The 18,771-nt window shown below is 40.8% G+C and overlaps 1 protein-coding gene across 3 annotated transcripts in view; it reads left to right on the top strand.

The window, feature by feature from the left end:
- Positions 1–18,771, top strand: part of ENOX1 (ecto-NOX disulfide-thiol exchanger 1) — a 597,960-nt gene that overhangs the window by 558,324 nt on the left and 20,865 nt on the right. For all 3 annotated transcript variants that reach the window (XM_030813342.1, XM_030813340.1, XM_030813341.1), the window contains one exon: positions 16,391–16,493. In XM_030813342.1, the coding sequence (XP_030669202.1) occupies positions 16,391–16,493 (103 nt within the window). The remainder of the gene's footprint in view (positions 1–16,390; positions 16,494–18,771) is intronic.

Genomic DNA, 18,771 nt, shown 5'->3' with positions numbered 1-18,771 from the left:
TAATCCTATTTTTCAAATAAGAATTAAACAACAATATATACATACATGTATATACGCAAACACATATATGTTATATATATGTGGGAGGGGGTTATATATAAACAATAAAAGGCAAATATCTGAATGTTAATAGCATTTATATCCCAGTAGTAGAATTTCAGTTAATTTTTAATCTTTACTTTGTCTATTTTCTACAGTGAATACATATTTTTATTTGTAATGAGAAAACAAAGGTTATTACTAAGAAAGTCAGCTAGAAAACATGTCTTACATTTTGGAAAAGAAAGGAAAGGAAAAAGGTTATAAGCTTTTATGGTTTGGTCTCCAAAAAAATTAAAAGTTAATACTTAGAACATTGAAAGAATTAATAATAGATACAAATGAAAAATTAACTTCCTTACCTCCTTCAGTCTATGAGATTAAATTGTGTTATTTTAAAATGATACTACAATAAATGCATTTAGGGACCAAAAGGCTGTAAAATATCCAAAGTGATTGCATAGTTTTTTTCACTATCCGCTATACATATATATTCCTCATAGACTTCTAGCTGACTCCAGGCCTAGGGTACTGACCAAACCCTTATGATGGCCGGACATTTTCACCCATGAGGTATGGCCTCTCTATGCAGTAACAAATTCATTTCGTGTAATATTAGAGCGTCTACTATTTATATTTTTTCTTTTAAAAATATCGGTTGCATCTGTGTACAGAGCACTGTGCCAGGTACTGAGGACACTGTTGCTCTGTAGAGATTACAGGTAGAGTCATCACATAAAATTCAAACAGATGTCTTTGAGGGTGAAAAGCAGCACGGTTGCTACTTCTGTGGGGACAACAGGTGCACTGGGACCATGCAAGAGAGAGGCTGGAAAGGGGTATTCCCAGCCTGAATGCCACTGTAGATATAACCAAATGAAAAAATACACTTGATCTCAAAAATAGCTGTTTCTCTTCAGTATATAGAAAATGTAACTCACACTGCTATAGCTACTCAAGTCCATGCCCTTCACAGCCTGAAGTACTACCATGAAAAATCTCCTGAGGCTTCCATTGTGCAGACCTTGACCATGGAAGGCTGCTGGGAAAGGGCACAGGTAGTGAGAGCCCATCACCCTCATCTTCCCTATTTCCAGCTGCCTTTCTAAGACCTCAGCTCCAATATTTTAAAATATTAGAAGAGGCAATACTTTTTTATTTATGTATTTATTTATTTTTTTGAGACGGAGTCTCACTCTGTTGGCCAGGCTGGAGTGCAGTAGCGTGATCTCGGCTCACGGCAACCTCCGCCTCCCGGGTTCAATCAATTCTGCCTCAGCCTCCAAGTAGCTGGGATTACAGGCGCATGCTGCCATGCCTGGCTAATTTTTATATTTTTAGTAGAGACGGGGTTTCACCATATTGGTCAGGCTGGTCTCAAACTCCTGACATCAAGTGATCCACTTGCCTTGGCCTCCCAAAGTGCTGGGATTACAGGTGCAAGCCACCGTGCCCAGCCTAGAGGCAATACTTCTAATCTTCGTGATCTCTGATTCTGGTATCAATATTCTGCTAGCTGTGTAGACTTGACTTGTTTAAATGATTTTAACTCGCCCCTCTCTGCTTCACACATAGAATCTTTCCATTCTTCCTTCAGAATGTCTTCTTTCCATTCCTTCAGAATGGCTTCTGTATCCACCTTTTCTCTCTCTTCTGTCACCTCTGTGGTTCCACCTTATTGCCACATCCTTGGGGTGTGGCTAGAGAAGCACTGGGGGCCTCCTTACCTGAGCCTCTCCACCTGCCCAGCCAATCCTTCATGTGGCCCAACCATAGTCTTTTGGAGTGCTGCTTTGACCTTGGCCTTCCCCTACCCACATCCTTCAAATCAAGAAAACATGTGTCCCACCTCTTCTTCTTCATTGACCCCAGCACTCTGCCTTTGAAATCCACCCCCCCCACCGTTGCACAGACTGTGGTTAAAAGTCACATTAAAGAAGTCCGTCACCAGCAAACAGCAGCAGCCAGCCAGCCCCCTCAGTCCCTGCTAATGCTGCTCCTCAGCCAGCCCCTGGGTTGCTTCCTCCCTGCTCCCCTTTCCTTTCATGTTTGTGCAAGAACCACAGCTCACCAGGCCTGCCTGGAGCCTTGCTGGCTCCTGAGGGAGCTAGGACTATAGGCAGCCCTCAGGAGGGATTTGGTCACAGAGCTCCACAGGCACTCAATATCGACGCAACCAGCAACCTAGTGTAGTGGTTAGGACTCTGGAGCGAGACAGCATTGGTTCAGATCCTGAGTCTGCTTCTTACTAGTTTTGTGACCTTGGGCAAGTCATTAGCCTCATTATTCCTCATTTTCTTAACCTGTAAATTGAGAATGTAATAGCCTGACTTTGAAGAGCACTTATGACAATTGAGTTTATATTTGTCAAGTGCTTATAACACTTCCTGCATACAGTAAGTACTGTACAGATGTTTGTTAAATAAATGTAACCAAAGATGACCTAGAAAAAAGGCCACCAAGATAAATGCTGTATCTGGATATCTCTGGCACTAAACTACACTGAGTTTTCATCTTTCTTTAAAGGGTCCTTCGTGTGACCCATAGCTAGTTCTCACCTATTTTAATCTTTGCGATTGGAAATCTTAGAAAACACTGTTCTTGGAGTTGTCTAAAAACATAATGTATGTGCTCCCGATCCAGCAATTGAACCCCAATGAGGTGGAACATCTCAGAATGTAAAATATGGTCACATCATGATGAATCACTGCATCTTGGAGCCCCACACATCTGCTTTCAGATTGTCTCTCTGATGCTGAAAATTATTGGGCCTCTGAGGCTTCCCTTATACAGACCTTGACCATCAAAGGCTGCTGGGAAAGGGCAGATGTGGTGAGAACCCACGACCCTCAGGATGGGCAGTGCCAAGATTTCACAACTGATTAGATCAGCAAGGCCTTGGGATTGCTGCCCCACAGGAAATTCCTGAGTTCCTGCTCACTCTTTGGGGATGGATGCATTCTTATGTTCCCATAAGAAACCATAAAAAATTCTAAAGCTTAGTCACTCATGCTCATCAATCCTTTCCTCATCCATTTGGTTTTCTATTGTTTTTCTCACTCTGCTTCCTCTTTCCTCTCTAATTCTTATTGGCATCAGAAATAAAGCATAAGTTTATATGGTCTGTACCAAGCTGGCTACCTGAATGTGAAGGGAAGGTCCAAGACAGGGAAAAGGGCACAGAGCAGGCATAGAATCAGGGAGCAGGAAGACACTGTGGAGGTCATCCACTTCAATCCTGTCTTTGTACAAACAACAAAAATGAAACAAAGAAACACGGCAGGCCAGTGGCAAATAGAACCAGTGTCTTCTTTGTCCAAATCATCATGTTTTCAATATTCCAGGCCATTGTTTGTGGCTCATTCTTTCATTTATCAGCCACTGGGCACCTGCTATGTGCTAATCTCTGGCTCGTAAAGGAAAGTGTGAGGGGAATCTCCATTCTCCATCCTCCCCCAACCACAGTTCTAATCATATAAGGAATAATTTGAAGGTTATTAGCAACTGGCACATCATTTGATGGATTGCTTTTGATACTTTGCAAAATGTGAGTAAAGGATAAGAATGTAGCTGATAGACATCTTGAGAATTATCTATAGGGCCCCAGATTTCATGGAGTGTGATGTTTAAGAGTAGGGCCTATGAGCAATTAGCAGAACTGAGCCAACAGCACAAGAAGGCCATGGAACAAGCGGGCAGGGAAGGAAAACGAGCCTTGTGGTATGCTGCTGGCAGAGTCCGGGGTGACATAGAGAATCTTTACCACATAGATCTTGTCGACTGTCCCACTCACCTTGCACTAGCAGCTATGGAGGCCACCAGCCCTTGGAGGGTCATGGGGAAGTCACATGGCGGTGGTTTCTCTGTTTAGGGGGTGGGTGGTGTCACTCAGTATGTCACTTAAGTATTCAGCAACTGGCTATCTTTACATATAGCTCTTCAAAACAACAACTGTATATCATTGGTTTCTTTTTCTTTCTTTAATTATAAGGATAATAACAATACTGACAGAAAAATAGAGAAAATAGAAAATATCCACTATTTGAACACAACCACAGTTATCATTTTTGCATAAATATTTTTATATAATTGTAGTCAAAGTCTTATACAAAATTATTGCATGGATTCAGTACCCCAAGTATATATTAACACTTGTTCCATATCCAATCAATCCTGTGAATCATAAAAGTGAGTAATGGTTGTAATAATGATGCCATAATATATTCCTAGAAATTTATAGTTTTTGAAAGCACTGTCTCACTTATATTTGGTCCTCACAGCAACCATCGGGAAGAGGCATAGGATATTATCCATGTTTTTCATTAAAGAAAATTAAGGCTTAGAGAAATGCCCTGCCTAAAGTTATCTAGTATGTAAATAATGTGACAGATTTAGAACAGAGCTTCCGTTCGGCCATTCTGCCTCACTTGCTTAGATGTGATCACTGTCTAAAGAAGGCAGTGGTTTTGCGGAGGAAACAAACAGGTGAAATGTGACGTATAAGTGATGAACTGCCATATAAGTGGCGTAGGAAATGTGTGCAGATAAGGAAGCCTTGCAAGTGGCCTGAAACAGATGCCTCTGGGAGATACGGGACTTGTGCTGTGTGTAAAATGTAAGTAGGAAGTGGCAAGGAAAGGAGGAGAGAGCTTTCTACGAGCATTTCTGGACATAGCATAGAAAGAAGATAGGCTAGTTTGATAGGAGTAAGCCCAAAAATCATTTGGCAAGAAGAGGGTCACTGGAAATATCTCAGAGTAGATTTGTTGGAGTGACTGATGAAAAAGCTGAGATTTCAGATGATGAGGCAGTAGACACAGGTGGACAACATGTATTCAAGAAGCTTTGCAACAGAAAGAAAACAGCCCTAAAGGTAAGGAAACCACAGGAATGATTAAGTGAAAGCAGTAGCAGAAGGATTTTATAAGCTGGGGGAGCCATTTTCTTGGTCCTTAGGGGCTTGGGTAGGTGGGGAGAAACAAAAACAAAATAACAAAGCACGATTCTAGCTCAATAAACTATTGAAAAAGAGCTCCTCTAAATGATAAGTTACTTTGATCATTTCTCAAAGTAAGTGATGAGGACTCTTAGAAGGGAAATTTCTACCTTCAAGTAGCTAACTCTTTAAGAAGTCTTTTAAAAAGTCTGTGATATCTAGTTTCCAGTTATTGAAAACCTCTTCTCCAGCCCTTTAATGATTCCTTCTAAGTATCACAGAAATTAATTAGAGTTAAAAGGTAGACTGAGAAAAGATTTATTAGGTAATCTCCAATCTCATGTCAAGTGCAGAATTGTTACCTGCAGTGCATTTTCTAGTCTGGTGTGCTTTTGCTGTGTTCTTGCCACTTCCTTTGGGAGACTACTTCATAATCCAATAAATTTCACTGGGAGGAAACTCTTGATCTCCATCCTAATGTTCCCTTCCCACTGTGTACTCTGTATACCACTAACAATTTGTACTTAGTAACCTTCCTCACCTCCCACCCCATCCCTGCTCACTCACTTCTACTTAGTAATTGCTAGGCATCTGGAACCTCTTTTCTGGAATATCTGGTAGACTCATCATTCTTCTGGGCATGTTGCATCTATCAGGCTAAAGGATTTTAAAGTGATAAAAGGATAAAGGGTCTTTATAACTTTATGTTTCTAATGATAAAACTTTCCCATTCTGATAAGGTCCTTTCTATTCTCTAGAGATTTGGGGTGGAGAGCGTAATAAGGACCATGAACTTTTTACGAAAGGAGCAAAACCATGCATAATTTATGATTCAATGTCCCTATAATATGTGTTCCCCAATTACTAAAAAGATAAGTTGGAATGTCCTGTGTAGAGAATGTGAAATCCAATTGAGAGACTGTTCCCAGAAGAATTTTGGCTTCACCAGACTTACTGTCATGGATCTTATAACCTGAGCATCTCCGTAGAGGGGTCCAGAAGGATGCCAGCACATGCAGTGGTTTGTGTTACAAGATAGAAACACTGAGCTTGGGAATCTACCTTTTTTATATCAAGTGTAAGCAAGCCTGTTCTTTGTCCCACAAGAAAACATCAAGATTTCCTGCTGCAAACAAAACCAGAGAAAGGCCCCATAAAAAGAGCTGTCAGAGCCGTGCTTCTGAGTTCAGAAACGTGCACATCCTACTTCCTCCAAAATATTTTGACAAGATGGTATAGAAACCTTAAGTTGAACATTTCCAAAACTGAACACACAGTCTTCTCCCAGACTAGCTTCTTTCTCCATTTTCCTGTTCACTGAGCCACCTACTTGTTCTCAATATTTTTTCATCAGCCACCAGGTCACCAGATTTTTTTTTTTAGTTCCACCTCTTAAATGCTGTTTGCACTCTGCATACCATTGATTTTGGGTTTTGACTGTCATCATCAAAAGGCAAAAATGGATACACTTTTGCAGTAGGCTGACTCCAGTTTCATTTGCCTCCAAACCAATGTCCTAAAATGCAGAACTGAAAACTCTTCACTTGTTAAGCCTCCCAGCTAAAATCTACACTTCTTACCATGATCTACCTAATTCTCCAGCTTCATCTTCTCATATTTCTTTCTTTTAGACCTTTTATAAGAATTGCTTGCTGGTGCCTGGGTAAGCTTGCACTTCTGATCACTTTGGATGCCATACCCTTAAAAACTTAGAACTCCTTGGCATATAGTAGGCATGTGATGCATACATGTAACATAAATATTTATTCGGTGGCTAAAAGTAAAAACAAGCTTAGCTTAAATGCAACAGGGAATTGGTTTGGGAATTAATTAATTCCACATTCTCTCTGTGTATTCCCTTCACCTTAACCAATCATGATGATGGAGCTCTTTTAACAAAGGTGATAATTTAGATTTCTAGACATTAAATAAAAACAAAGAGAGAGGGTACAGTTGTTGCTTATATCTACTTTGTAGACCACCCCAAACTTGGAGATTATCGATAATTGTCATTATCTTGTTCAGCTGAACAATACCAATATAAATACAGACAAGTTAACCTTATTTTTCTAAGGAACCCATGATTAGTGAGTCATTAAAACAAAACTCTCCTTTTCTAATAATTGGAAAAGGTAAAACCACAACATATAATGTGGCTGTCTAAAATCACTATCCTGGGGAGGTGGAGCCAAGATGGCCGAATAGGAACAGCTCCGGTCTCCAGCTCCCAGCCCGAGCGACACAGAAGACTGGCGATTTCTGCATTTCTGCTTGAGGTACCGGTTTCATCTCACTAGGGAGTGCCAAACAGTGGGTGCAGGACAGTCGGTGAAGCGCACTGTGCGCAAGCCGAAGCAGGGCGAGGCACTGCCTCACTCGGAAAGCGCAAGGGGTCAGGGAGTTCCCTTTCTTAGACAAAGAAAGGGGTAACAGACGGCACCTGGAAAATCGGGTCAGTCCCACCCTCATACTGCGCTTTCCCAACGGGCCTGGAAAACGGCACACTAGGAGATTGTGTCCCGCACCTGGCTTGGAGGGTCCTATGCCCACGGAGTCTCGCTGATTGCTAGCACAGCAGTCTGAGATCAAGCTGCAAGGCGGCAGCGAGGCTGGGGGAGGGGCGCCCGCCATTGCCCAGGCTTGCTTAGGTAAACAAAGCAGCCAGGAAGCTCGAACTGGGTGGAGCCCACCACAGCTCAAGGAGGCCTGTCTGCCTCTGTAGGGTCCACCTCTGGGGGCAGGGCACAGACAAACAAAAACTCAGCAGGAAATTCCAGAGACTTAAATGTCCCTGTCGGACTGACAGCTTTGAAGAGAGTAGTGGTTCTCCCAGCACGCAGCTGGAGATCTGAGAACGGACAGACTGCCTCCTAAAGTGGGTCCCTCACCCCTGAGCAGCCTAATTCAGAGGCACCCCCCCAGTAGGGACAGACTGACACCTCACTTGGCCGGGTACTCCTCTGAGACAAAACTTCCAGAGGAACTATCAGACAGCTGAATTTGTGGTCTCATGAAAATCCGCTGTTCTGCAGCCACCGCTGCTGACACCCAGCCAAACAGGGTCTGGAGTGGACCTCTAGTAAACTCCAACAGACCTGCAGCTGAGGGTCCTGTCTGGTAGAAGGAAAACTAACAAACAGAAAGGACATCCACACCAAAAACCCATCTCTACATCACCATCATCAAAGACCAAAAGTAGATAAAACCGCAAAGATGGGGAAAAAACAGAGCAGAAAAACTGGAAACTCTAAAAAGCAGAGCACCTCTCCTCCTCCAAAGGAACGCAGTTCCTCACCAGCAATGGAACAAAGCTGGATGGAGGATGACTTTGACAAGTTGAGAGAAGAAGGCGTCAGACGATCAAACTACTCTGAGCTACGGGAGGAAATTCAAAACAATAGCAAAGAAGTTAAAAACTTTGAAAAAAAATTAGAAGAATGGATAACTAGAATAACCAATGGAGAGAAGGGCTTAAAGGAGATGATGGAGCTGAAAGCCAAGTTTCGAGAACTACGTGAAGATTGCAGAAGCCTCAGTAGCAGATGCGATCAACTGGAAGAAAGGGTATCGCTGATGGAAGACGAAATGAATGAAATGAAGTGAGAAGGGAAGTCTAGAGAAAAAAGAATAAAAAGAAATGAACAAAGCCTCCAAGAAATTTGGGACTACGTGAAACGACCAAACCTACGTCTGATTGGTGTACCTGAAAATGACGGGGAGAATGGAACCAAGTTGGAAAACACTCTGCAAGATATTATCCAGGAGAACTTCCCCAATCTAGCAGGGCAGGCCAACATTCAGATTCAGGAAATACAGAGAACGCCACAAAGACACTCCTCGAGAAGAGCAACTCCAAGACACATAATTGTCAGATTCACCAAAGTTGAAATGAAGGAAAAAATGTTAAGGGCAGCCAGAGAGAAAGGTCGGGTTACCCACAAAGGGAAGCCCATCAGACTAACAGCTGATCTCTTGGCAGAAACTCTACAAGCCAGAAGAGAGTGGGGGCCGATATTCAACATTCTTAAAGAAAAGAATTTTCAACCCAGAATTTCATATCCAGCCAAACTAAGCTTCATAAGTGAAGGAGAAATAAAATACTTTACAGACAAGCAAATGCTGAGTGATTTTGTCACCACCAGGCCTGCCCTAAAAGAGCTCCTGAAGGAAGCACTAAACATGGAAAGGAACAACCGGTACCAGCCACTGCAAAAACATGCCAACTTGTAAAGACAATCGAGGCTAGGATGAAACTGCATCAACTAATGAGCAAAATAAACAACTAACAGCATAATGACAGGATCAGATTCACACATAACAATATTAACTTTAAATGTAAATGGGCTAAATGCTCCAATTAAAAGACACAGACTGGCAAACTGGATAAGGAGTCAGGACCCATCAGTGTGCTGTATTCAGGAAACCCATCTCACGTGCAGAGACACACATAGACTCAAAATAAAGGGATGGAGGAAGATCTATCAAGCAAATGGAAAACAAAAAAAGGCAGGGGTTGCAATCCTAGTCTCTGATAAAATAGACTTTAAACCAAAAAAGATCAAAAGAGACAAAGAAGGCCATTACATAATGGTAAAGGGATCAATTCAACAAGAAGAGCTAACTATCCTAAATATATATGCACCCAACACAGGAGCACCCAGATTCATAAAGCAAGTCCTGAGTGACCTACAAAGGGACTTAAACTCCCACACAATAATAATGGGAGATTTTAACACCCCACTGTCAACATTAGACAGATCATCGAGACAGAAAGCTAACAAGGATATCCAGGAATTGAACTCAGCTCTAAACAAAGTGGACCTAATAGACATCTACAGAACTCTCCACCCCAAATCAACAGAATATACATTTTTTTCAGCACCACACCACACCTATTCCAAAATTGACCACATCGTTGGAAGTAAAGCTCTCCTCAGCAAATGTAAAAGAACAGAAATTATAGCAAACTGTCTCTCAGACCACAGTGAAATCAAACTAGAACTCAGGATTAAAAAACTCACTCAAAACCGCTCAACTACATGGAAACTGAACAACCTGCTCCTGAATGACTATTGGGTACATAATGAAATGAAGGCAGAAATAAAGATGTTCTTTGAAACCAACGAGAACAAAGACACAGCATACCAGAATCTCTGGGACACATTCAAAGCAGTGTGTAGAGGGAAATTTATAGCACTAAATGCCCACAAGAGAAAGCAGGAAAGATCCAAAATTGACACCCTAACATCACAATTAAAAGAACTAGAAAAGCAAGAGCAAACACATTCAAAAGCTAGCAGCAGGCTAGAAATAACTAAAATCAGAGCAGAACTGAAGGAAATAGAGACACAAAAAACCCTTCAAAAAATTAATGAATCCCGGAGCTGGTTTTTTGAAAAGATCAACAAAATTGATGGACCGCTAGCAAGACTAATAAAGAAGAAAAGAGAGAAGAATCAAATAGATGCAATAAAAAATGAAAAAGGGGATATCACCACCGATCCCACAGAAATACAATCTACCATCAGAGAATACTACAAACACCTCTATGCAAATAAACTAGAAAATCTAGAAGAAATGGATAAATTCCTCGACAAATACACCCTCCCAAGACTAAATCAGGAAGAAGTTGAATCTCTGAATAGACCAATAACAGGTTCTGAAATTGTGGCAATAATCAATAGCTTACCAACCAAAAAGAGTCCAGGACCTGATGGATTCACCGCTGAATTCTACCAGAAGTACAAGGAGGAAGTGGTACCATTCCTTCTGAAACTATTCCAATCGATAGAAAAAGAGGGAATCCTCCCTAACACATTTTATGAAGCCAGCATCGTCCTGATACCAAAGCCAGGCAGAGACACAACCAAAAAAGAGAATTTTAGACCAATATCCTTGATGAATATTGATGCAAAAATCCTCAATAAAATACTGGCAAACCAAATCCAGCAGCACATCAAAAAGCTTATACACCATGATCAAGTGGGCTTCATCCCTGGGATGCAAGGCTGGTTCAACATACGCAAATCAATAAATGTAATCCAGCATATAAACAGAACCAAAGACAAAAACCACATGATTATCTCAATAGATGCAGAAAAGGCCTTTGATAAAATTCAACAACCCTTCATGCTAAAAACTCTCAATAAATTAGGTATTGATGGGACGTATCTCAAAATAATAAGAGCTATCTACGACAAACCCACAGCCAATATCATACTGAATGGGCAAAAACTGGAAGCATTCCCTCTGAAAACTGGCACAAGACAGGGATTCCCTCTCTCACCACTCCTATTCAACATATTGCTGGAAGTTCTGGCCAGAGCAGTCAGGCAGGAGAAGGAAATAAAGGGTATTCAATTAGGAAAAGAGGAAGTCAAACTGTCCCTGTTTGCAGATGACATGATTGTATATCTAGAAAATCCCATTGTCTCAGCCCAAAATCTCCTTAAGCTGATTAGCAACTTCAGCAAAGTCTCAGGATACAAAATCAATCTACAAAAATCACAAGCATTCTTGTACACCAATCACAGACAAACAGAGAGCCAAATCATGAGTGAACTCCCATTCACAATTGCTTCAAAGAGAATAAAATACCTAGGAATCCAACTTACAAGGGATGTGAAGGACCTCTTCAAGGAGAACTACAAACCACTGCTCAATGAAATAAAAGAGGATACAAACAAATGGAAGAACATTCCATGCTCATGGGTTGGAAGAATCAATATCGTGAAAATGGCCATACTGCCCAAAGTAATTTATAGATTCAATGCCATCCCCATCAAGCTACCAATGACTTTCTTCACAGAATTGGAAAAAGCTACTTTAAAGTTCATATGGAACCAAAAAAGAGCCCGCATCACCAAGTCAATCCTAAGCCAAAAGAACAAAGCTGGAGGCATCACGCTACCTGACTTCAAACTATATTACAAGGCTATAGTAACCAAAACAGCATGGTACTGGTACCACAACAGAGATATAGATCAATGGAACAGAACAGAGCCCTCAGAAATGATGCCGCATATCTACAACTATCTGATCTTTGACAAACCTGACAAAAACAAGAAATGGGGAAAGGATTCCCTATTTAATAAATGGTGCTGGGAAAACTGGCTAGCCATATGTAGAAAGCTGAAACTGGATCCCTTCCTTACACCTTATACAAAAATTAATTCAAAATGGATTAAAGACTTAAATGTTAGACCTAAAACCATTAAAATCCTACAAGAAAACCTAGGCAATACCATTCAGGACATAGGCTGGGCAAGGACTTCATGTCTAAAACACCAAAAGCAATGGCAACAAAAGCCAAAATTGACAAATGGGATCTAATTAAACTAAAGAGCTTCTGCACAGCAAAAGAAACTACCATCAGAGTGAACAGGCAACCTACAGAATGGGAGAAAATGTTTGCAACCTACTCATCTGACAAAGGGCTAATATCCAGAATCTACAATGAACTCAAACAAATTTACAAGAAAAAAACAAACAACCCCATCAAAAAGTGGCCATAGGACATGAACAGACACTTCTCAAAAGAAGACATTTATGCAGCCAAAAAACACATGAAGAAATGCTCATCATCACTGGCCATCAGAGAAATGCAAATCAAAACCACAGTGAGATACCATCTCACACCAGTTAGAATGGCCATCATTAAAAAAACAGGAAACAACAGGTGCTGGAGAGGATGTGGAGAAATAGGAACACTTTTACACTGTTGGTGGGACTGTAAACTAGTTCAACCATTGTGGAAGTCAGTGTGGCGATTCCTCAGGGATCTAGAACTAGAAATACCATTTGACCCAGCCATCCCACTACTGGGTATATACCCAAAGGACTATAAATCATGCTGCTATAAAGACACATGCACACGTATGTTTATTGCGGCACTATTCACAATAGCAAAGAGTTGGAACCAACCCAAATGTCCAACAACGATAGACTGGATTAAGAAAATGTGGCACATATACACCATGGAATACTATGCAGCCATAAAAAATGATGAGTTTGTGTCCTTTGTAGGGACATGGATGAAACTGGAAAACATCATTCTCAGTAAACTATCACAAGGACAAAAAACCAAACACCGCATGTTCTCACTCATAGGTGGGAATTGAACAATGAGAACTCATGGACACAGGAAGGGGAACATCACATTCCGGGGACTGTTGTGGGGTGGGGGGAGGGGGGAGGGACAGCATTAGGAGATATACCTAATGCTAAATGACGAGTTAATGGGTGCAGGAAATCAACATGGCACATGGATACATATGTAACAAACCTGCACATTGTGCACATGTACCCTAAAACCTAAAGTATAATAAAAAAATAAAAATAAAAATAAAAAAATAAAATCACTATCCTGTCTTCTATCCCTTGAAACACAACTATATTAACTTTAACTGTTCTCTTTGGCAAAATGGATGATATAAGCATTCACCCATCTAATTAGCTCTGTGACTTTTGTCAGCAAGAGCCTGAGCTTATACCATGCCCAAGGCAGGCTTAGGATCCGGAGCTTAGTCAGTAGTGACTCTTTTGAGTGGTCACGAGTTGGTCTACTTCACTCAATGCTATGCTAGAGACTATTTAATATGCTTGGACACACCTTTGACTGTAATGGAAATGATGTTTTCCCTTTTAGAGATTCTTGAGGCCAGTTTATTATAAGATGCAAGCAAGCATTCCTTGGAGCCTGCCCGATCAGCTTCAATGATACTGTACCACTTCCAGCATAGTTCTTCTCCCTCCTAGAGGAGTCAGAAAAACAGCTCCATCTCCAACCTGGACAAAACTCACAGATGTCCCCAAAATCTGGGATGTCTTCCAAGCCTTGGGTCTCCATCAAGCCAAGGCCTGCTGGACTGTTGTGGGAGCCATGCAGAGAGATGTGTCCACTCCAGTCACTGGCCATGACTACGTGAGAACACACCATTTGTGGTCTGCAGAGGACACACTCCAGTATCCAATCTCAAGAAATACTTCCACAGAATGGTGACCCTAAGCCTCTTATCTTTCCATACTAATTTTTTCAACCCTAAAACATCATCAAAGCAAGAGTCACTGGGTCTTATCTGACTCCTTGTAGACATTGTTGATGCAGCACCATTTCTTTCAGCCTTGCTCTGAGTCCCCCTTTCTATGTGACTCCACTTTTGGACCTGGGGAGAAAACAGCACTCTCAGGTGGTCTGTCTATTCTGCCCTTGCCTTTCTCTGCTGGCTCCTGACATCTGCCTGCCCTCTACAGTCCATTTCCTTCAATGAACCTGGATCTTCAACTGTGTGATGGCCCCAGGACACCACTCAGTCTTGGCAATTAATGTGGGCCTGTTATCTGCTAAACTCATTCTGAATAATTTCATTTGGCCCCAATTACCATCCAGGCTGTGAACAGATCACCCTGTCTTGAAGATACTATTTCCACTCAGCTCCAGGGTTCATTTTTTGTATTTTTTTAATGATGCAATCATTATCCTAGTTAATGTTCTTCCATCCACTTTCTTCCTACACCTCTCTTGGGAGACCTTCAAAGCCTCAGCCTGCATCTGCTCAGCAATCTTAACCTCCCAGGCCTGGAAGTCCAGTGCCATGTCCCTGTGGGACCTATTTGTCCTTAAGGCATATAACTAACAGAATTCAGCGGGCCCATTGACCCCACTACCCTAGAAAGATGATGTATACACACAGACCTGCTCTGCTCCAATGGAGAAAGTGCCTAATCAGCCTAATCAGAAAGTACCAAATGTAATTTTATCATAGGAAGAATTTCTATTTCCTTTCCTGCAATTCCTCTTTATAAATGTTCTAATCCCATCTACATAATAAGCCTTTGGATTTGTTCTATTTTAAAATTCTTCATTGTGTTTCCATTGAGGCTGGCTCCCAAGATCCTGTTTTTGATTTGTAAGAGCATCTTTCATCTCTAGTAAACTTTGATGTACAGCTGGCTCCAGATTTAGCTTAGACCACTCCCCAAACTCTTTCCGACTCCTGTCCTTATTGGGATTTTCCTACCATCAGCCTGAGGCCTGTTATACCCTCTAGCCAACCAAGTTCTTCCCTGTGATATATCATCACATCACTGTGATTTTCTCAATTCTTTACCTTATCCATTTTCATTTCTCATTCAGTCTTCATCACTTGGTCTTCAGCAAGTAAGTGGGACCTTAAGTGGAGCCTCTAAAATGCTTATCAGATATTACCAACTGCAGTTTCTCAGTACAGCCTTCTTTCTTGGCAATTTCTAATTACCCCTGGATTACAAAGTAGTAGCTCATAAGTTAAATTAAGCTCAGAGATATGTTTTGATGGCATGTGCTGGGTTTATTTTTCTTTGAATGCCTTCAGGTGTGGTTTTCACTTTTTGCAGGCTCGGCATGCTCCCAATACTTCCTGTATTCTTGGATCTGACCAGTTTTATTACTTTGTACTAACTGTCTAAATATCTCTCCTATAACCACTTCCAGTTCTGGGGACACCTTGTCAACCCATTTGTTCAAATCTTCTGAATTCTTCTTCATCCATTCGGCTCTCCCTACCTGTTCTCTATCATTCCTGCAGGTTCCCCGCCACTGCCCAATATACTAGTCCTTCTTTGGAACCATCTTTCAGTGAGCAACGTTCCTCCAGTAAGACTCAACTTCCCTAATGATTCTACTATCCCATATATGCAGGTCATATATGCAGATCATTAATTTGACTTTCCATTAAATCACTCTCCATTTTGAGTCCTAATATCAAAAGTCCAGGATGGTATGAGTTAAATCTTCATCTCTGTTTTTAAATGTAAAAGACCACAGAAAGAACTAAAAATAGTCCAGCCTCAATGTTTCATGTGTTATTGGCTTGTTGTACAACTCTTCATTTTTAGTTTTCAAAAAAAAGAATTTACCAAGCTTTGCTTTATCTGCCTCTTGCATTTATTCATAAGGATTCATACCTACTCAATTTAAAAACACTTCTAACAATTCTATCTTAGCTCCCCAATAGGCCCTGTTTCTCCACACACTCACACAAATTTTTAGCATGGTATTATGAATCAGTTTCCTGTATGCTTTCCCAAAGATTATTCATATTTGAAATAAAACATGTTAAAGTAGCTATAATCAAATACAGTTTTAATGAACAGAGTTTAATGAAAACATGGACAAAAATCTAAGATAACTTGTGCCAAATTTGCCACTTGTGCAGAGAATTACTTGGTATGCAGGGAGCAGTACCTAAGAGCCTAGCTTTACATAATTACTTTTCTACTGTTGGGCAAATCGATCAATTGTATAAAAGATTTGATCTTTAGTTATAAATAGAAGTGATGACCTCATTTATAGAGTTTAAGAGATCTGGTGTTTTTTATTGACATGCACAGAATCTACATAAACCCATATATGGTTTTTGGTTTTTAACTTTATAGGAAATCAATGTGTTGACAGTTGCATTAGTCAACCAAGACCGAGAGAACAATATTGAGAAAAGAAGCCAAGGCTTAAAATCAGAGAAAGAGGCTCTGCTAATAGGTAAGGAAATTCTGTTGTCTTCATCTGTTCTCTTAAATAATTATTAGGTAATTAACTTAATATTTTAGTTATTAACTTATTAATTTAAACAGCATTGTCTTCTGGTAAAAGGTGAGATTAATTTCATCAAGATTATATTACATACATTTCAAATTAATGGCATACAAACTAATGGGGGTTTTGCCTTTCTGTAACTGTATATATTAACTGATTGTCAGACATAAAACTGAGTTCAAGAACATGCTAATTTGCATCTCACATGTCACAAATCTGAATTTCAAAGCTTGGGCATGCCACTTCCAACTGGAGACCAGGTTGCATCTAGTTCCAAACCAAGCCATATCCCCAGGCTCGAGCAGCTTTGAACCCTGAGATTAAACTCTAAGCCCCTTAGCAGAGGCCACATCCTAAAGTGACCCCCAAGGCTAGACTTGCAATGCTGACAAATAGGGCCATGCAGGGTACTGATGCTAGGCTAATCCAGGACAGTCGGCTCCAAGCTTCCCTGTCCAAGTATGGATCCTTTTGTCCAGGATGAACAAAAGAAGCATCCTCAGTGGATCCAGATGTCTTACTTACTTTCACAAGGAAGAATTCTTGATGAGGATGTGCCGGCAGTGTGCATGGAAGCCCATCTTAGATGCCTATATGTTTAAGGCTGTCTTTGAAGCCCTCAAATTCAGAGGAAGGGAAGCCACCACCCTCATGCTGTGATGCACAGAACTCATTCAAGCTATACCTTGGCACTGACCCCAGTGTGGGGTTGCCAGGTGAGACTGGCTCCATGGTGGCATGGTTAAGACTGAAGAATGAGGCCAATGTATATGCAAGACAAACTGTTCTTCAGCAGTTCATTATCTGGCAGAAATAGTGCCTGGTTGCCTTTTTTTTTTTTTTTTTTCTTTTTTGGGGGACAGGGTCTCACTCTGTTGCCCAGGCTGGAGTGCAATGGCACGATCTCAGCTGACAGCAGCAACCTCCTCCTGCCGGGTTCAAGTGATTCTCCTGCCTCAGCCTCTCTAGTGGCTGGGATTACAGGTGCGCACCACCACGCCCAGCTAATTTTGTATTTTTAGCAGAGACAGGGTTTTGCCATGTTGGCCAGGCTGGTCTCAAACTCCTGACCTCAGGTGATCCACCTGCCTTGGCCTCTCAAAGTGCTAGGATTACAGGCATGAGCCACCGTGCCTGGTCCCTGGTTGCATTTTGTAAATACTGCATGTGCTCACCTAAAACTGACAGGTACAACAGGGCCTAGAGAAGCTGGCACATGAGGAATTAAATTCAAAAGACAGTCCAGAGTTCATCCATCATATATAGATTTTTCAACTACAGGGTTATTGAATATGACATCAACTTAGAGATACTCTGAGGAAAACCAATTATTTTTTTTTTTGCTCTGATGATATACAGCTGTAATAACGTGCCATGCACAAGTCTCAGAAGACATGCTGATGTGCTATCAGTTCCAGGAACCCAAAACGAACCCATATGTAGTTGGTAACTGAATTTTTCTTCTATTGGAAAACATGTCCAACTCTGACAGCTGTTTCTCTGTCACTCAGTGTGACCAAAGTGTGATTTTTCCCTATAATGCTTTTAGGGTATGAACAAAGCAATTAATGATCTGCAGTAAACTTTTCCCTCTTTAAGTAGGCATAATTGTGTCCACTTGAAGGTTAAAAAAATGGGAACCAATCTCTTTTCTTTATTTTCTTCCTTTCATTAGAGATGGCTGCTTCTTTTGTGTTTTAATTGGAGAACACAGTTCAATGTTTTCTAAGTAGTTATTAGGTTTTATTTATATATGTACACACATACATGTACTTTTTTCAGTTGACTACTTCAAATATTTTTAAACGATGTGCTTTATATGCAGTACATTAATGGGAGTAGGTAGGAAGATTACATTTATAACATGCTATGCCTGCTGATGTCTTTGGTATCACAAAAAACTATATAAAATTAGTTAATTCAAATGTGTCAGAAAGAAAAATATTAGTCAGGATCTCCAATAAAAAGCATACACCACCAACTCTAAATTTTCCAAGACTTTTCCCCTCACTGTTGGTCTTTTGAACTAGTTTACTAATACTAGCATTTGAAGTTAGGAGTAGAGCAAAAGAGAAACAGGGGGTGACACTTATTTTGAATCAATATATGAGAATATTTAGGTAGAAGGGAGGCCAGAGACTTAAGTGATTAAAATAAACTTAGGAGTTTCACTTTCCCTTCAGTTATCCATTACCTTGCTACTTTTCTCAATATTTTATTTTAT

The sequence above is a fragment of the Nomascus leucogenys genome, chromosome 5, assembly GCF_006542625.1.
Source record: "Nomascus leucogenys isolate Asia chromosome 5, Asia_NLE_v1, whole genome shotgun sequence".
NCBI classification, from domain to species: Eukaryota; Metazoa; Chordata; class Mammalia; order Primates; family Hylobatidae; genus Nomascus; species Nomascus leucogenys.
The sequence above is the reverse complement of the archived record's forward strand: the minus strand, read 5'-3'. Positions and strand labels throughout refer to the sequence as shown.